Source organism: Equus caballus, chromosome 4, assembly GCF_041296265.1.
Source record: "Equus caballus isolate H_3958 breed thoroughbred chromosome 4, TB-T2T, whole genome shotgun sequence".
NCBI lineage: Eukaryota > Metazoa > Chordata > Mammalia > Perissodactyla > Equidae > Equus > Equus caballus.
The window spans coordinates 64754413-64776750 of NC_091687.1; the positions used below are offsets into that span (position 1 = coordinate 64754413).

Here is a 22338-nt window from a genome sequence, read left to right on the forward strand (position 1 = left end):
GTTGTTTAAGCCTCCCAGTTCGTGGTACTTTGTTATGACAGCCCTGGCAAACTCAGACAGGCTCTGTCACCTTGGAGCTTTGCAGGAGTGTATTATGTTTATGACAAAAAGAGCTGGGAATAAAGTTTAAAGAGTTAGCAGTTCCTTGTCATAGAAATGGGGTAGTCAACTACTCTGACCTTGACAGAGGTCACTCGTTGCCAGTGACTAAGTCCTAGTTTCATGAAGAAGATACTCAGTTGCATTTTGCCTGTCATGGTGGAACCAGAATCATAGAAGCAACCTGGCATTTCTAGGTCACAAGAGTGGAGAGGGCTGGCTTTTTTCTTAAGTGGCATCTTTTCCTCTTGTGGGGCTGCTATGGCTTTCAAAGAAAGATGCTTGGCATAGGTGCCACCAGCCATTCTGATGATCTGGACTTCTGTTTCTGGTATGGGTTTTGTTTTTGTTTAATCGTGGTAAAATACACATAACACAGAATTTACCATCTTAACCATTTTTACATTTCAGCAGTGTTAAGCATATTCACAGCGTTGTGCAACCAGTGTCTAGGGCTCTTTTATCATCTTGCAAAACTGAAACTCTATACCCCTTAAAAAACAACTCCCCATTCTCCCTTCCCCCCAGTCCCCAGCAAGCACCATTCTTTCTGTCTCTGAGTTTCACTACTCTGGGTACCTCATATAAGTGGATCATACAGTATTTGTCTTTTGGAGACTGGCTTATTTCACTTAGCATAATGTCCTCAGGGTTCATCCATGTTGAAGCATATGTCAGAATTTCCTTCCTTTTGAAGGCTGAGTAATAGTCCATTGTGTGTATGTATGACATTTTGCTCATCCTTTCATCTGTCAGTGGACACTTGGGTTGCTTCCACCTTTTGGTTCTCATGAATAATTCTGCTATGAACATGGGCATATACATATTTCTTTGAGATCACGCTTTCAGTCCTTTGGGGTATATTCTCAGAAGTAGAATTGCTGGATTATATGCTAATTCTATTTTTAATTTTTTGAGGAACCTCTGTACTGTTTTCCACAGCAGCTGCACCATTTTACATTCCTACCAGCAGCGCACAAGGGTTCCAATTTCTCCACATCCTTGCCAACACTTGTTATTTTCAGTTGTTTTCATAGTAGAATCTTAATGGGTGTGAGATGGTATCTCGTTGTGGTTTTATTTTTATTTTTAAAGAGTGGATTTATCCACAGAATGGTACAAAATGGAGGAAACTGCTGAACTGGTTGGGTTTTCTGAAGATTCAAGTCAGAAAAATATATCCCCTTTCATACATTTTCTGTTGTCACTGATGCCCACATTTATTCATGAAGCACAAGATAGAAGAGGCCACTGGACATTAATTTCATCACGTTTTTATTGTATGCTTGATGTATGTAGAGACAATTCCAAGGGCAAGCAGTGGAGGGGGAAGTTATCTGGTCTGTAGATATTTTACAAAAGGCTGTTAAGACTACACGGTCAGTTCCCACTGCAGGAAACAAAGATTTCCTTTTTTATTATTCCCTGCCAATAGTATTTTCCAGCTCACACATTTAACTTCTCACAACATGATTGCAAACGTGTACATAGTCATTCCCACGAGAAATCTGCATGTGACATTTCAGGATGTTTGAATTCAATCAGATAAAGCACATTTGACACAAACCATAGGAGGGGAGCTGGGACTTAGGACCATGTGGAATGAAATGCCACTGCTACAGGGAAGCACAAGGGAGTGCTGGGACAGCACGTGTGTGTGACCTGCCACTCCTCCCTGTCCATACAAGAACAGCCAGCTGGGTGACTTCCCCTCCCTCCTTCCTCCATGTGCTTCCTTCCTGAAGCTGAGAGCTCAGCTGAAGACCCTCCCCGTAAATGACTTGACTGGTCTTCAGTCAAGAATGCAGTTAGTGGTTTCATAACAGACACACTGGTCTCTCTCGGCTTCCCTGCTGGGCCGACCAGCAGTGTAACACCTGTACCAACGTGGGATGACATCAGTTACGAAGCAAAGTAGGTTGCCTGGTTGATAATTATTTTTTATACCTAATGATTCACCCAATAGTGAAGAAACTTCATGGCTAATATCTAATAGGCATACACCTGCTCTGTCAGACAGCTTGTAAGAAAGACTCTTTCGAATGATGACACTGTATCTTATGTAATTGGGCACTAAAGAATCACTATAATTTCAAGTATGTCCTTATTCTACCTAAAGTTCCAAACCACCTCCAAGAATGAAAGAGTACTACTTCTGCTTTGCTAACTTCCTGTTACTGGAGCCTCTGCCCTCCTGCCCCCCCAACCCCCAGAGTGTGAGTTGTGTTCAGCTATGGTAAATCCCATCTACTAGACAAGACCAACTAGCTTATGTTTGGTTATGGGGCACGAGACTGGGGAGAGATTCTGTCCTTCTTGGCCATGTTGTCTTTCTGCACAAAGCATGCACACCCCCCACCCAAGTCTTAATGGATACACAAATGGTATTTTAGGAGGCTATTTGCACACTGACCTTTAAACATTATTTTCATAGTTCATCTTGAATATTCATTTCCCCCATATTGCCTTTAGAAAAGCAATCCCTAGTCAAGAAATCACCCACATAATGATAAGCATTTTTCAAAAGCAGAGTCTGTTAGGAGCATATAAAAACAAACAGCCTGCTTAAAATCCAACAACATGTTTCAGGCTAGTAATGTAAGTAGATAAAAGTCACTAGAAGTGAGCACAGTCACATGAGCAAATCTTTTGCTCTCTTCTTGTCCTTCCTCATGCATCTCACTGCACAAAGAATCTGTCCACTGCTGTCATTCGGGTTTTGACTGTACACAGACCACCTCTATACCTGATGGAAGAGTCCCAGGCTGTGCCACAGAGGGCCGCCACGCCCTCTAGTGGTTAAACAGGGGCATCACAATTGTGAGGTACAGCGTCAGCCAAAACAACTCTCAATTAGGACTGGCCCCTCTCTGAGGTGCTGGACTAAGGTCAAGGTCCCCTAACAGGAGTAGCCATTGTGTTTCCCACTGCACAATGGCTAGGTAACAGCATAAAGCTGGCTGGGTTTTCCGTGACCTTCGTTTGGTCCATAATAATGAAAGCAGGCCTCTGTAATTTACTCTCACTAGACTTCTTTTGGTCAAACCCCAAATCACCTTGGGTATCTCAGACATGCCAGGTCCGATGAAATGTTTCCATAATAGATGGAGATGGGAGCAAGGGGTGAGATTTTGGAGTGGCTTTCTGCATCATCTTCTAAATAACCACTGAGCACGCGGACTTAGGAGGGGATGAGGTGCCCACATCATCCTGGAACCCCACCCTTCCCCCCTTGGCAGTTGTAGACAGACACTCTCAGAATGGCTGCTCCACCTAAGAGGAGACCCTAAGTTCAGCAACAGGGAAAGCCCCGGCCAAACCTGGACAAAACAACAACGACAAGCTACTGTGAATGACTGCTGTTACCTTCGTCAGCTCAAATATCCTTCCCATCTCTCACCACTTGTAGTCAGTGATTTTACATGCAGAATTTACAAAACTGCTGGGCAGAAAGCTCACGGTGCTCTTATGCTACACTCTCAAAGGGGACTTGGTAGAAAAAAAGATTTGTTCTGATAAAACCTGTGACCCTCAGTGTCCACATCTGTGTATGGGGCCCGAGTCCCTTCCAGCTCTCATGGCCTGTGATATGCAGCTGCTGCAAAGGAGTCACTAACTCTAAGTCACTTCCAAGACTGGTGACACTTACAACATTTCCGTCTGTAAATTCCTATCAGTGGTAAAGTGTCATTAGGCCCAAATGCTACGGGTGAGGCTGGAGTAATTAAGCTGCTGTTCTCCCACTAGTTGCTATATTAACATGCATTTCTAATAATCCTCTCTGCCCCCTTTCCCTTTCAAGAGTGGTTGAGAGTCTCAATAGCTGGAAGTACGGCCCCCCGCCCCCCCGACACCTGCCCACTTCAGCTATCAGTCTGAAGGCAGCTCCTGGGTCACGCAGAGCACGAGTAATAAGGAGAAGGACCAGGGAAAGCCAGTTGCTTCCTACGCAGCATCGTGGGCTATAACAGGCTGAGCAGGAAGGGTGGGGGTTGGATTGCTACCCTGGAGCGAAATGCTTCTGCATCCATCTGTCACCTTCTTGCCCTCTGACTTCCCAATACTGAGCCCATCTGGTCCTCCTTGCATGCTTTTCTGCGCTCTGGTGGGAAGTCAAATCCTTCACGCAAACACGACACTGAAAACAAATCAGTTTAATTAAAGCCTCTGCTGAGATAATGTAGTGGCTGCTCAGATTCCAGCTACTTTAACTGGAATCTAAACAGTCAAGAGTTTCTCCTTTTCTTTCCCTCATTAGCTGAGAGATTCGCAGCTCTGTGGGGTGGAACTACGCCACAGGGCCATTTAATTAATCCTAAACTAGATGGCGGTCACCAGGCCCAGAATCATTTCTACACCATGCATCTGTGGGGAACGGTGGGGGAGATGCTGCTGTGCAGGGAGAGCCGCCGTGCCTTTTGGGAGATCCATGTGGTGATTCGGGAAGTCACTGGCATGGCTGCCTCTGAATCTCCAAAGTGGGCAAGTTCCAGCTAACACAGATGACCAGCTCCCCCGCACTTGGACGCAGAATGTGGGTCCACCGCACACAAGCACAGTGCATAGCAGATGAGTTCTTTAAGGTTCACGGGATTCGGGATGGAGCTGGGAGTGAGGAGGAATCCCCTTTATTCCTTCCCATTGGTTTGTCCCTCAGAAGACTCATGAGGAGACATTCTGCACAACAGACATGCACGCAGGTTAAAGGAGGCCAGGACGTTCTCCCTCAAGTACACACGGCAGAGCCCTGAGCCAGACAGAGACGTGCCTTTTGTTAAAACCTGAAAGAAGCCGTTACTGAGAGAAAGATGAAGACTTCAAAAGATTTTGCTTTTCCCACAAACTCAGCACTGTGGAGCCTGTCTTTCAAGGCCCCAGGAACTCTCTTCCTCCCGTGAAAAAGCTAATGTGTCCATTGTCACTGAAATGCAATAATAGCAGCTTAAAATCCACAATGTCATACAATCGAACAACAGGCAAATGGGATACAAGTGACATTGCAAAAGAAGGGGCCTACACTGCAGAGGAAGGGGACATTTCGAGATTCGAGGCGGAACACAAGCTAACGGTGCGACTTTAACACATCTGAACGTTCTCATTTTACTCAAACAGGAGAGCGGTTTGTTTTGCTGGTAATTTAGTAAGGTGGGAAACCTTAAATAAGAAGGGGCCAGGGAATGCTTACTTCACTTAAAGAACTTAATCTCCGTATCAACACAGTCATAGAAAAGATCCCCCACTTCAGTAGGGTCCAAGGGGGCAGAGCTGGTCAGGATTTCTTCCATGGCTTCCAGGCCTTGCTTCTCCAGTTCCAGCATGGTCTTCCTCAGTTTGCGTCCTTGCTCCTGAGGAAGGACCAAGACAGTGGGGGTCATTGCCATGGACACAGAAAGCCTCCCGGGGGCCCCCTCACCCCATTCGATCTGTTTCCCACACGACTGCCATGAGGATAGTTCTAGAATGCCAATGTGGGTATGTCACGGCTCTGCTTGGAGTACTTAACAGAGCTCCCCGCCGCCTTCAGGATAAAATCCAGATTCCTGAGGGACACTCAGGGAAGGCCCTTTGTAACACACGAGGCTCTTGCTTGCGTCACCTCCTGCCAGGCCCCGTGTCTCCTTTCTCTCCAGCAAGACTGAATTAACTGCATTCCTCCAAGCCATGCTACTCTTTCTCACCACTGCACAGGAGCCCCTGCTCTCCCTCAACATTTGGGCCACATGTAGCCATCTTCAGGCCTCCTTGAGCGCCTTCCCTCTGGGCACCCACAGCCCAATGTCTTCTGCCATGGCTCTTCTCTTCCTGTCTTGTAAGGGTTTGTCTACTTGCCTGTGTTCCCCCATTAGACATGACCTCCTGGGGAGTGAGAACTGCACTTAGCTCTATCCCACCATGCCTGGGACCTAGTAGAAACTCCCAATAAATGCTTGCTGAGTGAATAAATGGATGAATGAATAAAAGCATGCCATGTCTATCCCCAATTTACTTTTTTTCTGAGGTGGTGAGATCTCTTCTTCCAAGTGGGACTCACTCATTTACGGTAGATGACAGTGAAAAGCTTTCATTTGCCCAATTGTCCCAGAAGGAAGGAGCTGCTGTGACCATCCATCCACCACTTCCTAACGCTGCCTTGACTCACACCAATGGTCAGTTCTAAATTTCAAAGCCCAATGTCATCAGTCTCATCTCTTGGAAATTTTGTGTAGAATAGCTCAGAACATATAGCCATTCCTACCTCTGTCATCTAGTTGCCAAATATCCACAAAACCATGCACCACATGGTGACATTTTTACTCGGGCTTACTGTCACCCACCTAGAAATATGTGGTGTCAGGAACTGATGCGGACAGCCCAGGACAAATGCAGTGGAGCCCAGCAGCAGTGGTCACGGCTGCAGGGAAACACTCGGCAGGGACACAGGTGTGGAATAACTGTGCGACTTTTACATGTCACGATGGTCATTTCTGGGGCATTAGAAGAGCAAGTTCTAGGAAAAGTGAGACTGCCCTTCTCAGAGACACTTTCTGAATTCTCTTAGGTTTACTGCTGATGCTGCATAGTCCACTGTCCCGAACATCAGAAAGTAACTCCCCAGTCCACACAAAGTGCATGCACCAGTTTACCTAAAAGGTGTCCTTTCTTAGGACAAACTGGACCTGTTACAGTTGCTAAATCAATGCTTGGGAAGCCGATGAGCATCCAATGAGCACGCTCCTTCCTCCTCCCCTCAGCAAAATCGAGGCTTGGATTTATATGAAAGTCCATCTCTCCTGGCTGCCGTGGGCATATACCGGCTGTCTGTCTGGTTTGAACTGATGTCTTGTCACTTTATCTACCAAAGCTATGGTGCGGAGGGCAGTTGCACTTTGAAGAATAACTTTTTTTAACTAAAAACTTAATCTTTTATTCAATTGTCATAAAATATACATAACATAAAATTTACCATGTGAACCATTTTTAACGTACAGTTCAATGGCATTAAGTACACGCACATTGTTGTGCAACCACTGTCCATCTCCAGAACTTTTTTAAACAACCTATGATTGCCTCTTTAAATAAAGCGTGGCCATCACATACAACTTTTTACCCCCAAAAGTACACAAAGAATTTTAGACAGCCAAAAAGCAGTTGTCCCTGTTAGAACTGCACATTTCTATTATTCCCAGGTAAACAGTGAATGAAAGAGGGCTTTTCTTAGCCCACTGAGTTCTAGAATAACATCAAAACTGCAGGCTTTGTTGCATTTGGTTTCAAGAGACTGGGTCCGGGCCGGCCCGGTGGCGCAGTGGTTAAGTGCTCATATTCCGCTTCAGTGGCCCGGGGTTCACTGGTTCAGATCCCGGGTGCGGACATGGCACCGCTTGGCACGCCATGCTGTGGTAGCGTCCCACATATAAAGTAGGGGAAGATAGGCATGGATGTTAGCTCAGGGCCAGTCTTCCTTGGCGAAAAGAGGAGGATTGGCAGCAGATGTTAGCTCAGGGCTAATCTTCCTCAAAAAAAAAAAAAGAAAAAATCAAACTGGGTAGAAAAATTAACACCAGCCTCCTAGGAAGGGCCTTGGGAAGTGGATTTCTGGGAGGAGATATGCTGGAGAGGAGCATCTTGAGGAGCTTGTTAACTGCTTTCTGCCTCCTTTCTCACTGCCCTCACCACCCTCCACAGGCCCACACCCCGGCTCACCTGGTCACTTTCGATGACAGCGCGTGCCCACTCGTGAGCCTTGTACAGCTCATGCCGGCGGTCTGGTTTCTCCTGGAACCGAGGCTCCTTTTTGGCAGGGTCATCGTCCCCAAAACAGGGAGACTGTGCTTTGGGGACAAGTTTTACATCATCGACAAAGATGAAAGGCTTGAATATGGACCTGGAGAGAAGGAAGAGGTGCTTCAGCCAGACGGAGCTTGGGGCGTGAGGACACCCAGAGACTGAACTTTCATTCAGCAAACACTCCCTGGGCCAGCTCCCGGTGGGTGGTGGGGGGTGGGTGGGCAGTGGGTGGGTGCATGCCAAGAGAGACACTACTGCATGTTTCAGTAAATATTTTAGTAAAACTAACTGCCATGTATAAGAAGCAAATTCTTCTATTTACAGGGAGGAGACATCAAGACAGACTTGCTTTGTTCTGGAAAGGCCATTTGAGAGGCCCCTTTCAGTTACATAAAGTAAGGCAAAGAGATACACAGTGTTTTGAGAAAACCACGCAACAGGCCACCTGTTTGAGTTGGAAGAAGTCTGCCTTTCTCTACCATGGTTTGCTCGAAAGTGGCCTCCTGGAAGGTTCCGAGACCCCATCTCTTTTTTTTTAGGGTCTACCTTATTTGAAAATTTTTGGAATATCTCTAATAGACTCAGGGAGGGAACAGATTAAGAAAGACAGATGGCAAAAGAAAAAAAAGATCCCAGAGGCCCCAGAAAGGACACACCACAGAGAGACAGAAGTCTGGTTGTGAGAGAGCAGCTCTGGGCACGGTGGGTGGCTAGTGCAAGAACTCTCATTCAGCTCTTTTGGCATATGGATATATCTTAGCGAAAGTGACTGTGTGTGTGTGTGTGTGTGTGTGTATGTATACCTGGGCACATGTCAACACAACACACACACACCCAAAAGAGCCATGTATCTAAAGAACTGAATCCTGGGGTCCCAGGCCAACAGGGTGTGTGGTGACCACAGCTGACTGTAACACTAGGGAGACAACGTTATTCTCCCCTTTCTGCACCAGAAAAAACACCGCTAGATCAAAGCAGTACCCCTGGCACAACACAGGCACCTCTGGGCCTTGAGGGTGGCCTGTTTTCAGCCACACCACAGGGCAGCACCTGCAATAACAATCGGAGAGAATAAGACACACACATACACGCATGTGTATCGATCAGATTTTGGTTATCTTCTCTCCTCTTAACTGGTGCCCCTGGGCCCATTCCCTGCCTCAAGCGGGTTAGAAGTGAGCTCGGGTATTGATTCCCTCAGCCCCGGGGTGTCTGGGCTTGGGTCAGCCAGAGCAGCTTTGCTGGGGCGCCATAACCTGAAAAGAAGTGGGAACGGATGACTTGCTACCCAAATTGTGTCCTTGGACTTGAGACATCAGCATCCCCCTCAGGCACCAGCCCCCTCCTTCTGAGTCAGAATCTGCATGTTAATAAGCTCCCGGGGGTGCATGGCAGACCAAGTCTAAGGAGCACTACTGGAGACAACAGTGATGAGAAATAACCTCTTAGCTTAGTTCCCTGAGGTCGTCAAAGGAAAGAAGGCTCAGGAGGAAAGACCCTGATCACAGTATGCAAGACAGGGCTCAGGCTAATTTGATGTGAATATTCAGAGCCTTGAGATCTCTGCACCCCAAGCTGGGGAAGCAGGTGGTACTGGTGAAGCACCGGGCTCTCTGCTGTTCTCTGCAGGTGATGCAAACACACACACGTGGAGACGGGGCCCATCCTCGGCCCCATCTCCTGGGAAGCACAAGGCATGCGGGCTGGGCCCGATTCCACCAGGCCAAGCCCTCCCAAGGACTTCCCTCCCCAAGACAGAGGGGAGTGACCCTGTCCAGAGGGAGCACACACTGTGGCTTCCTACAGCCTCTTGAAACAAGATCATTCTTTTTCCCTTCTCCTGAATGCTGAACGGATGACTGTTGAAAGTGAAAGGAATTAACACCAAATAGAAAAGTGTCTAAAGCAATGTTGATTACGTGACATTGAATTCTCCAATTGGTCATTTAGTTGATTCTGCAAAAGGGCTGCAGATGAGGGTTCGCTGAAGGAGGGTAACAGGGGGAGAGGGAGGGGAAGAGGGGAAGGAAGAGGAAAAAGGAGGGGGAGGGACAGGGTTGGAGAGAGAGTCCAGCAGAAAGATACCCAGAACAAACTGCTCTGGGCCCCCCTAGGCTCTGAGGACACAGCAGCCTCACAGCAAGCAAGCATCCCATCCTTCAAGGCCTGACAGCATTCAGGGACCTGAGAAGTCAGTGCCTGAAGCCTCCTTGGCTGGCGTAGAGACCCTTCTTTGGGAACCTGGGCCTGGGGCTCCTGCCAAGCAGCCCTGAGCCCGCCCAGTAACCCTTTCTCTGCCGCAGGGCTGTGCGCTGGGCAGAAAGGGGCAGAGCTGTGGCTCCCGCGGGCTTGGGCTTGGCAGGGGGGCCGGTGCAGGCTCAACCACTGGCGAGCCTGGGGGACTGCAGTGTCCAGCAGAGCCGCTGAGCCTGGCTGCTGCGGAGACCCCTCCGGAGAGGCGTTCTCCCGGTTGCCCTCCACCCGCGCCAGGCTGAGGATGATGTTCACATGTGTGATGCCACCCTCTCCACCCCCTGCTCTGTACCTCTCTTCTCCACCCCTCAAAAGCCTGCGTGGGAGTGATCTTTTCATCGGGAAACCTGTCATTTCATTTCTGAAACCTCAGGACTTTATGTACTATGCATCTCAGAACCATCTGACACGCTGGCCCCACTGGGGAGAAGGAGGACAGCCCAGCAGCAGCCCCCCTCTGGGCTGAGCTGTGATCCCAGGTCTGCCTGCCTCAGCGACAGCGGGGGTAGGAAACTAGGCTGGGACTGAGAATAGGGGTGTGCATCCCCTCTCCACCTCCGACCAAGTGTGGGGCCCTCAATGGTCTCCTTCTCTGTTTGTCATCTGGCCCAAAATGATCTCTACAGTCCCATCTAGCTTCTAAATCTATTGTGTTATTTCTATTTCTATGTCATGCAGCGTGAACCTGTGACTCTGACTTCAAGAAGTTCATGGTAAGCACACTCACAGTCTTCTGCATCCAATATACAGGATAATAGTATAGCAAAAAATCAGAACATTCTATTTGTTGAACTTCAAACCCACTCCACACTCACTGGAATGTGGGGGTTAGTTTAACATCAATAAGGCATCTGGTAGCTTCTGTAAAACAAGAAGTATCACATGTTTATCCCTCCCACCTATCAGTCTTATTTTTAAAACAAATAATGCATATGATGAGGTTCCCATAATATTCTAAAGCAGCCAAAGTTCTGCAAAGATTTTTTCCAAAGTCTACAAGGAAGTCAGCGTCCTCGATTACTAATAATATGAAGCATGGATCTGTCAGGCAGTTAAAGGGAGATTTTTAGAGATTGGATACATAAAAATTACTGCTAATCATATATTGCAATAATACCAACATTTATTTAAACCAGAATGCAGGAATTATCTATGACTTGGGCTTGACAAATTGTGTCTACATATCCAGAAAAGGTGAATGTAGATAACTCAGTGGTTCCCACACGTTCTGATTTCTTGCCAATCTTTATAGAAAATTGCATTAAAAATCCAAAAAGGTGAGGAGGTACTCTGACATTTTCCCACACTTCCACCTCAGATGGTAGCTTCCTAAATGCCACTTGAGTGAATATATGCCAATTAATGGCCCAGAGAGACGAAATGACCTGACCAAGGTCACATGTCCAGCTCGTGGCAAAGCTAAAACTGGGGGGTGACAACTCCTCCCAGGCCACTGGGCAGTGTTGGGCCCACTTCATCATGCATGTGGAGCACCCCCAGAGTGTCCCGTGGGTGGCTCTGATGGGGACATGGCTGAGAGGGCTCCAGAGAGCTGATTCTGCTCTGTCCTCAGAGCTGCCTCTCAGACTGACCTTCAGAGAAGTCACCTAACCTGGAATCGCCTGGTCACTCAGCCCCTCCCTGGTGCAGTGTGACATGAACACAAGAGGATAGGCCCAAAAGAGGGAAATGCTTCCAATGGCAAAGGGCAGCCCAGCGGCTGGGTAAGGAGGAGCACCAAACGTGGCCAAGCTATCTAAAGGACCCCCGTGCGGGACAATTCAACAAAGGAGGCCATGAGCGGCACTAAAGGGGACCACATGACTACAACCGTCAGCTCTCACTGAGACAAATCTACGGTCCGAGGCACAGTCTGATGACGCAAAGCACAGCACGGGCGTCAACGTCTGTCTCAGAGGTCTGCGGAGTGTCAGCCTCGGGTGACACTTTGAGCCAGAGCCAAGAAATGTCCTCCGTGGAGGCATCTTTGCCTTTTTTATCCTTTTGTACCTCCTAAAACCTTGTGATGGATGCACCAAGCCAGTGTCAAAAATCTGTTTTCCTCTCATTTATTTTCTCGTTTGGAAGGAAAACAAAATTATCCTGAAAATCTCTATTATTTTATAGTGTATCATCATTTTTAAAGTGCTTGCATTCAATTCCCATGGTACCCTATTCATTCATTCATTCATTCATTCACTCAGTATGTGTTGAGTGGTGACTGAGTAGCAGATACTGTTCTAGGTACTAGGGATACAGCAGTGAACAAGGCAGGACAAAAACTTCTGTCCCATCTTACAGACGAGATGACTGAGGCTCACAGACACTAAGTGCTTTGTCCGAACGCACATTCCCCATAAGCGACAGATCAAGAACTAAATTCAGATCTTCCAAAGCCAAGGTCAGTTTTTTCCTCACTCCCACTCACCGCTATATCCTTCTGTTAGTTTTTTTATACACATCGTGCTGCTGCAGAAAAATAAAGTCCTTGTGCTTTGGGATTTGGAATTTTAATATCAGCGGCCAGCTAACACTTGTGACTTCAAATATGACTCTGTTCTTACTGAAGGAGCAGAAACTCCCTGAGGGACTAAGCTGGGCTGATCCAGGCCCTGGAGGCCCCGGCAGATCCCCCGAGGGCAGCCTGGCACTGATGGGAGCAGCACACAGGCTCCCTCTCAGAGGAATCTCCTAAACTTTGAGCCAATCTGAAAAGAACCTAGAATGACCAGTTTCTCTGAATTGCAGGGGTCCCTCCGAATGGTTCATCTGTGGGTCATTCAGCTTTACTACGAGTCACTTTAATCATAGAGTCAAAGCCACACCTGGCCGAGAGCAGAACCTTTCAGGGAGGGGGCGTTTCCACGTAAGGGAAAGACAACAAGTACTTTTGGAGCATGGGACACCCTTAGGGCTGGATCCAGATACCCTGGGAGGTTTTGAAAAGTCAAAATCGAAGGGTAGGAGAGAGAAGAAAGACGGTGTTGGAAGAATTCTGAATTAAGTTGGGGGTGGAGGATGCTGTTTTGTGTAGGGCCTCAGCTCTGTGTGTCTGTGCAGGCTGTGCCCTGCGCTGTTCCAGGGGCTGCATTTACACAAACTACGGGTCTACAGCCCACAATGTTATCTCCAATAACAACAAAGTGTCGCTGGTGGCTAACTTTTGAATTAACCAGTTGAGACAGTCTCAGTTGATCCAGTTTAGCCTCGCGAGTTTAGTATAATGGGAAGAGGAGGAAACAAAACACACACACACACACTCATACACGTGCACACAGAGACCACGTCCCTTGCACCTCCTCAGCTCCTTGCCACTAGTTAAAGTAGGTCAAACACCCTATTTTCCCAGAACTCCCTCCCTATTTTCTGCTTCCTAGGCTGAAGTGCACAGCCTGATACAGTTAAAGACATGGGCTGGGAAATAGCCTTCTAATATTTAAAATGGAAAATTTTAAAACTCTCTCTCCCTCTTGGTTTATCCACCCTGTATCTTGAGTATTTGTGTGTCTTCTCAGTGGTGTGCTGGTTCGACAACTATATTTCTGAAAAAAAATCAGCCCTGATTCATGGTGTGTGCCAATTTCTGTGGTGTAAATACGCCCCCTGTGGCCCATTTCAAGCTACCAATGTGACATCGCTGAACACAGGGTTGGGAAGAGATGCCGGTAATGAGCTCTCACCCTCCTCTCTACTGTTTCCCTCCCCGATTCTTCACATGGATGAAGCTTTAGGAAGCGCTGGTTTCCAACTGTGAAACGGTTTCCAGAGGTCAGAACTAGTGCACTAAAGCTGACCAGTGTCACGATATGAATGACTGAGGCACCAGCTGACGCAACTGAGTATTAGTATGATGGAATTTGCCTTCTCAATAAAATCAATTAAAGATCTTTTGCATCTCCCTCTCTCTCTCAAACTTTTGCATCTCCTCCCAAGTTTCAAACTTGCATAGTACATATTAGGAGGCAGAGAGGAAAAAAGAGAGGGAAGGAGGAAGAGAAAAAGAGAATGTGAGAACGAGTTATTTGAAGAAAAGGATTGATATTCGGTACAATGAGCAAAGGACAGAATTGTACTGAAGCAGAAAGAACAATGTCCCCTGGCTTCTAACATTGACGGGAGGGATAAATAAAACGCTCCTGCTCTTTCATCATAATCTCTTGCAAGTCCACTGCCCTGAAACTATTTCCTGACAACATCTCTCTAATGTTTTTAACATTAGCAGAAGCCGGCTAAAATTTCCCTAATTTTACTACCTAAAACCCAAGAGTAGATCATTATGCTTCTTGCTGACAAAATACAAAATGTTGAACATGCCCAATTACATAGAAACATTGAAAATGTTGAATAGGAAAAAAATCTACGACGCTTGTACAATCACAGTAGGAAATGCAGCTCATTTAACCAGAGAAGATACAAATGAACGTCCTCCAGAAAGCCCTTAATTTTCTTTAAGGCTTTTCCAATTAATTTAACCATGAATAATTTGCTTATAAAATTACTTGAAATTTTCTATTTTAAATATTAGAAGGCTATTTCCCAGCCCGTTTCTCTAATTGTATGAGGCTGTGCACTTCAGCCTAGGAAGCAGAACTCTTTATATTAGCATCCTGGCCTCACAAAGCCCTGTCTACTGAGACAGTTGGAGCAAGGTTCTGAGACATTAGGGGGAAAGGAGGTCAATACAGTCATTCTCCAGTTCAACCCTCTCCTTCAAAGCCTCCTGTTCCCTAAAGAACCGTGTCCAAATACCTCGGCAGAGCATTCCAGACATTTCCAAGTAAGTCTCTAAATGCCCACAAGTACCTGTGTGGGCCAGCAGCAACTGCTCACAAGAGGCTGCTCAGCCACCAGCATTGGGGGACAAGCTAGCTGAGAGTCCATGAGGGGAGATCCAGACACCAAGGAGAGGAAGGATGAGCACCAGATCTGGTGGACCAAAAAATCGGAGGAGAGGCCCACTGACCAAGCATTCAGAAGTGGGAGATAAAAATCAAGAGAAAGCAGGGGCCGGCCTGGTGGAGAAGTGGTTAAGTTCACGTCCTCCGCTTCGGCGGCCTGGGGTTCACCAGTTCGGATCCCAGGCGTGGACCTAGCACCACTCAGCAAGCCATGCTGTGGTAGGCGTCCCATATATAAAATAGAGGAAGATGGGCACAGACGTTAGCTCAGGGCCAGTTTTCCACAGCAAAAAGAGGAGGATTGGCAGCAGATGTTAGCGCAGGGCTAATCTTCCTCAAACAAAAAAAAAAACATCAAGAGAAAGCAGCTGGAGTCAAACAGGAGGCACGTCCTGGACCTATGCTGAAGGGGTGAGGCTCACTATCAGAGGCCAGCAGAGGTACCTCACAAGGGTGGCTGGGTTTGTTTAGCAGAGGAGAGATGGAAACCTAATCTACAAGAGGATGCACAACTGCAACTGCGTGCCTTGCTGTTTCATGCCTCTGTGCCTTTGCACATGCTGTTCCCTCTACCCAGAATATCATTCCTGCTTTTTGTACCTAACAAACTCCTACTCTTCCCACAATACCCAGCACTCAAGAGTTCCTTCCTCTGTGAAGTTTTTCTTCATCCTCTCCTTTGTGCACACCTCTTAACTTGTACACACCTTGTCCCCAACAAGCATAATATTTGGTACACAGTAGGTGCTTAATAAGTGCCTGTTGAATGAATAAGTGAGTGAATAAAAAACTAAGAATAGCTTATACCAAATTTACTAGTCAGGTCATGCTAGAAAGATCTATTAATATTGGTAGTAGTTTAAAAAATCAGACCCGACAAGCAAATAAATGTAGGGGCTAGGATCATCCCCATTGTATAGTACAGAAACGGAAGCTTAGAGAAGTTAAGTAACTTATACTGCTTCTAAGTGAGAGAGGTGGAATTCAAAATCCTGGCAGTTTATTCTAGAGGCTGTGTTCTCAACCACTGTGCAATACTACCTCTTTGCTGAAGTGCACGGGCAGAAAGCAATCGCCTAAAACACAGCGTCTGAAAGAACAGGCCAGTGAACTTGAGGTTGCTTCAGTCTGCACGGCTCTGGGCCATTCTCTCCTTGAACTCAGAGGAACTGGTTGTTCTGATCAATCTTGGGCATTCCTGTGATCCCTCCGTCTCACTGTATCTTGTTTATCTCTGTATTCCCCATATATAGCACAACCCCTGGCCCATGATACATATTCAATATATACTTTTTGAATTTAAAACAATTTGATTCCATGATTTTGATGAATACCGTGTGACTAAAGCCAAGACCTTCCCTTAATCAGAGCTCTTTGTGCTGCGCTAGCCGTGTGGAGGCCGACCGAGAAACCTGACTCGGCTGCACAAGAGGAGGTGCAGGAGCCTAGTGTGCGCTGGTTGGGTGAACACTGAAGGGAAGCACGCACTTTCCGCCTAAGTGACTGTGTTTCAGACGAACCTGGAAGGATCTGGAGTCCCGGTAAAGTAGTGAATGCACGGTGAGCTTCGATTCTGAGGCAGGACGGACACGACACTGGCTGTGGTGAGGAACAACTCAGAGTCTATACAGACTCCACTGGCTTTGTCCCGTAAGATGTCAATCATGGTCTGCACAGAGATGCTTTCTGTAAAGAAAAAAGAGAGAGAGAGAGAAAGGAGAGATAACTGTGGCAGGCTGCTAACCATAATCCATTCACTCCTTTCCCTTTTAAGTAACTGAACCCCTGAAATTATAGCTGGGAACATAACTGCCCAACTATATTGACAGACTATATTTCCCAGCTTCCCTTGTGGGTAGTTGGGGCCATGTGATAAATCCTGACCAATGGGAGGTGAGCAGAAATGATGTGTGCAACTTCCTCATCACATCCACAAAAAGGAATGCTTGCCCTGCACTTTTCTTTTCTCCCTTCCTGCCGGCTGGGAGACGCCAGTGAGTGGACCACATGTGGAAGTCATGTGTTGAGAAAGAGTAATCCAGCAGCCCTAGACTGTCCATATACATCTCACTATAACATGGGAGAGAAATATACTTCCATTTTCTTTAAGCCACATTATTTCAGGGTCTCTTCCATACAGCACTTAGCAATACTTCAGCCAGTGTAGTAACACAATAGAATGATATCTGTAAGAAAGTATATGCAGTCTGTGCACAGCCCTCCAAGCAAGCTCTCTCATATACTCTTGTGGGTTTGTTAATACTACATGTGGAAATATGACCTCTGTGCAGTGGGAAATATACACACAGAGAGGTAATTAGAATACTCGGAGTCATTATGACTACTGGCTCTGACTTTATTAAATAGATAAACAAGTCTTTGACTACATGGGATCCCAGTTGTACGTTTGCTCCCTATGGTTATAATTCATGACAACACTGCTCTTTCAGTCTATGTTCTCAAAGTTGGAATCAAAGCATCGCACAGAGAGAAGAGACCTTAAGGTTCACTAGCACAACTCACATCCTCTTTGTAAATCTCTATTTACAACGTGTCACATCTAAAAATATTAATAATAAGCCCTTGATTCCTTGAACTATCCAGTGTTCACATTTTCTCGTTGTCTCATAAATGAGTTTATTGATTTGAATCAGGATCCAATAGGCTGATAATGTCTTTTGAATCTCTTTGAATCGCTGCCTCTCATTTTTCCTTCTTGCGTTTTATTTGTTGGGCCATTTCTCCCCCAGTTTCCCACAGTCTGGACTTTGAAGGTGGCATCCCCATGGTGTTTATTTTAATCTGTTCCCTAACCTTTGTATTTCCCAAGAACTAGTAGCCAGAGCTGGAGGCCTCATCAGATTTAGGTTTGATGTCTTGGCAGGGCTGCTTCATACGTGCTATTGTACACTTTCTTCAAGCCAGTTTTTTTTTAATTAAAAACTTTTCAAGTTTTTTTAGAGTTCCCATTTTTAAATGTATCCTTTCTTACCTTCTAGCCAAGAATATATTAATTAAGTTCTACAGCAAAAGTCATAAATGTTCTTCTAGATTAAGGGTCGGCAAACTTTTTCTTAAAGAACCAGACAGTAAATATTTTAGGCTATGGGCCATATGACCACTGTCATACCTGTTACAACTGCTCACTCTGCCACTGTGGCATGGAAGCAGCCATAACAATATGCACATAAATGCATGTGGCTGTGTTCCAATAAAGTTTTATTTACAAAACAGGCAGCCACTGACAGGCCATAGTTTGCTGACCCCTGTTCTAAGTGATCAAAGGTTTGACTTACAAAACACGCACATCACTAGCAAATATAAAATATGGCCGTTGCGGTTTATTTGGAAGGGTTTCCACTCAAGCACAAAAGGAGCAAGCCATCCAGTCACCATATTTACCTAAATATGGATTCTGGTTAAGTCAATAATTGGATGGAAGGCAGAGGGCTCATGAAGAGAATTCAAGTCAACCATTAACTTAATGAATATTCATGGAACAGAGGATTATAAAAGGCATCACAAGGGGATCCTAAGATGAGTAAAAGAAACACCCCTCCCTCAAGGGCCAGTAGGCTAACGGGAGAGGACATACAGGGAGAAGGTAAGTCACACATACAAAGGCCGGGGCATAAGGAAGGTTGCAGTAAGTATCACAAAGACAAGCACGAGGACATCGGTGTTTACAGGAGACACAGGAGCAGGAAAGTTCCACAGCTGAGGAAGCATCATGTAAAATAAATGCAAGTCGTCATCTTGCCTGCACACTGGGGACGTTAGCACAAGTGGGTCTCTATATACGAGGTCTGCTCGCCTCTTTGCTCACTCTCTGACGTTCAGACAAGTTCACCAAAATAGCTACAACACCAAAGGCATGAGAGGGAGAGTTGTAAGGGATGCACTCACTCACCTTCTTGCTTTTCTAAGCTGTCTTTGCCTGCACAGCAGTCTAGATGTTCATCAGCTGGAGAAAAAACTTCCGAAAAATTGAACTCATCGTCTCCTGTCCACCAGCCTTGACTCTGAGCGTAACTCCTCAGTTCAGGATGCTCGGCGTCAATCTTAGTGGTAAGTGACAGCTGGTTGCAAATGCACTTGACTCCCTCTGTACAGAGTGCAAAGCCCAGTTAGTTGGCAATATAAAGACTTAAGAAATAGAAATTTACAAAGAATCTCTGCCCCGCAACTTGACTTTAACTGCAGGGAGGAATCGATTCAATTTTTGAAGAGAGGAACAGATGATCCTTGCTCCTCTTTTGAGGAGATCTCCCAGAATCTGGAACCAGTCCTAGCCAGGCATTACCACATTGTAAATGAGAAACAGTCACTTGATCTAAATTCACAATCAAAAGGAAACACGTGAGGCTCTTCATTCTGGCTAAATAAATCCCAAGCATTTACTGCTTACAAGAAAAGCGAAAGGTTCTTTGAAGGAGGCACAGCACTACCAACAAGACTTGTGAATGTCGCAACTATAGATTCCTCCTTCCCATTTAGTCTGGCTCCACCTGAAGGAACGCTTCACACCACGACCCTCTGCCCAAATACTATACAGTCTTTTAAAAACTACAAATATGATACTTCTTCCTTCAACCTTTTTTTCAGGTTCCAACATTTAGAAAATCATAGTGGCACTGATAATGAATTGCTTTAAAATAATGGAATGTACCCGGGAAAATATGTGTGTCATGTGTGCCTATGAGAAAAATCTATGGGAATTTTTTTTCTCATAAAAATATAAGTATAGCTAAATAAATCTAGAATCAGAAATGCCCGCCTTCTGGGTACGTTCCACCTTGCTGAATGAAGGTTAGGCCAGAAATTCTCCTATCCACTGGCAGCCCTGCTGTGGCTTCTCTGAAGCCTGGGTGGCACATACACAGAGGATGACTTGGCCTTCGAGCTCCGAGATGCTGTCCAGGACACTAAGAAGTTACTAGTGTGGCTCAAAAGGCCCATTCACAGTTGCTGTTCTGGGGAGCACATCAATCTCCTAAATTCTCAGAAAATGAATGAGAGAGATAGAGCCCAGACTACACACTGCAATAAAGCCATTACTGCCTGAAAACCGGTTCCTAGAGGCAGGATCAGTGCTGGACTGAGTGCTTCCAGTACGTTCCGCTTCACTGATTTACACTCCCAAAATAAGCGTTCCTGGCTGATGGCCATCTATCCTTTCATCTTTTCAGAGGACACCATAAGAGTAAAGTTATTTCTAAAAATTTAAAATAAAAAGTACCTCTAGCCTAAATAAGTGATTTTGACATTCTTCATACTTAAGTTATTTTTTTAAATCTTGTGAACAACTCCACAGATGTTATTTTCCTAGAGGGCTGACTTCTAACAGACATTTGCTTTGAAGAATTTCAGCATTCAGGGGCCAGAGTTCATTAACTCCTCCTGCAGTCACACTGCTGCTGGGGTCAGAGGACAGGAAATCAGTGAGTCCAAGGAATGGCTGTTTAGTTTTTTTTTAAAAAAAATATTTAAAGAAAGACAACATTCATTTTAAGGAGGTGGATTTTTTTAAGCTATATTTTGAAGGGGAGCTACACTTCTGAAATGCAGTTATAGATCAAAAAGTTTTAAGTGCCACTTAAAAGCAACATGACTGCTTTTCAGCATGGGCCACTAGCCCTCTTGATGGAACCATTCACTAGTAAGACTTCATCTCGGAAGAGTTTTTTAATGAAGGAGTTTTAAGCTCCTGCATGGCAGGAGGCTTGGAGACCCGGTGGGCCACGCTGGCTGCAGCAGTTCTGTAACTACTGCAGGAGCAGGAGGCAGGCACAAGTGGGTATCCACTGGGCACGTGTGGGAGGAGAGACTCTCTGAGATTGCTTCGAGGGCACCACCAGCCCATCCTGCACCCATGTGAGAATGAGAAGAAGCCGTACCCTCCTCCAGGCAGACACAGCCTTTGCACAGCTTCGTCAAGAAACCATGGCTAGATTCCACAGCCTCAGTGGGGCGGCCATGTATAGGATACAATGTGCCCATCATCCACAGGAACCTTCATCATGGACTGACTTAGGCCACAGAAAACAACGGGCTTGATTTCCAACTACCGCAGTCGATCTTCTACTTCTAATTCAGGTCAGATTTGGTGCCAGTCACCCTAAAGGCTAAGGTGGCAAACAGGTTTCATCCCTAACATCATTTCTGAGGAACTGGAAGAGATTTCCTGATAAATTCAGTTGAGAAAATGACATAGGCCAAGTATAGGTTCAACAAGAGAAGAGTGTTGTGATCTACTAGCCACATCTGCCACGGGCACAGGAGAAGAGAGTGGCAGTGCACATGCCATGTATTTGTCTTCTAGTCCTAAGGGCTTCACCAGCCACTTCTCTCTTAGAACTCCTTAGTCCTTTAACCCATTCTGGGATCCCATCCTTCCAGACTATGAGGGTGCTGAGGCAGTGATACAAGACAGCCACTCCCAGCCCTAACACTTCCTTCCCCAAAACTATCTCAGAACAAGATGCTACAGGGAGCACCGAGTAGCAATTTATTGGGCACTGAAGCCTTCTGGGTGGATTCTCTAGTCCTCTGCTCCTCTAGGAACATTGTCTCACGGAGACATGGGCTTCCTGGCCCAGAGGCATTCAACAGTTCAACAGTCCTCACAGAGATCCAAATTCCTCTTTTAAAGGAATGGTCCAAGTACAAAGAGCTACAGGGCTGGTGTGACCAGGGGCAGCTCCCTGTTATAGTAATTCACTGACTGTTACGAATGGAATGGGTAAACCATCATTCTCTTGGCCAATTAATAGAGTAACAATTGGGATCATGGAATTTCTAGGAGTCTGAATTGGGTCCTGTTCAGAAAGGAAATGGAAAATATGAAGTGTTAGGAGCATGCTTCCCAAGTGTTGACATCCCTTCACTCCAGGTTCAGGAGACTCCAGATTCCTGAAGCAGAAGCCCAAAAGCGAGAGGCATGCCAAAGCCTGAAGGTCCAGCACAGAAAGGGTCCACCACAGCAGCATGATTGCTCTGGGTGTACGTTGTAAGTCCAGGCAACCTCCATCTCAGCCGTTTGTGTCCTCAAAGCACGTCTCCATCCACACCCACTCACCTGTGATCTTCTCAGCAGCCCAGTACTTTCCTATGGTCTCAAGCACCCAGGCCTCCTCACGATCCACAATCAGATATGCACTTTGGAAGCTGTGGCAGGCGTCTGCATCTTCATAATAATTCCCACCTTGTCCATGTTCTTCCAACAAGGCGACGATGACATCTAAGGCTTCTTTAGCTGTTGTCCCTCTTTCTAAACCAAGCCTGAAGTAAGGAAACCAGAAGTATACCTCAGTCATTTCGT

The 22338-nt window shown here is 46.1% G+C and overlaps 1 protein-coding gene across 2 annotated transcripts in view; it reads right to left on the reverse strand.

Moving 5' to 3' along the window:
• Positions 1-1357: 1357 nt before the first annotated feature.
• Positions 1358-22338, reverse strand: part of SCRN1 (secernin 1) — a 61605-nt gene continuing 40624 nt past the window's right edge. For both annotated transcript variants that reach the window (XM_001499446.6, XM_023639449.2), the window contains 5 exons: positions 22096-22298; positions 18928-19122; positions 16538-16703; positions 7783-7963; positions 1358-5444 (listed from right to left, as the gene is read on the reverse strand). In XM_001499446.6, the coding sequence (XP_001499496.2) occupies positions 5286-5444; positions 7783-7963; positions 16538-16703; positions 18928-19122; positions 22096-22298 (904 nt within the window). In that variant the 3' untranslated portion in view covers positions 1358-5285. The remainder of the gene's footprint in view (positions 5445-7782; positions 7964-16537; positions 16704-18927; positions 19123-22095; positions 22299-22338) is intronic.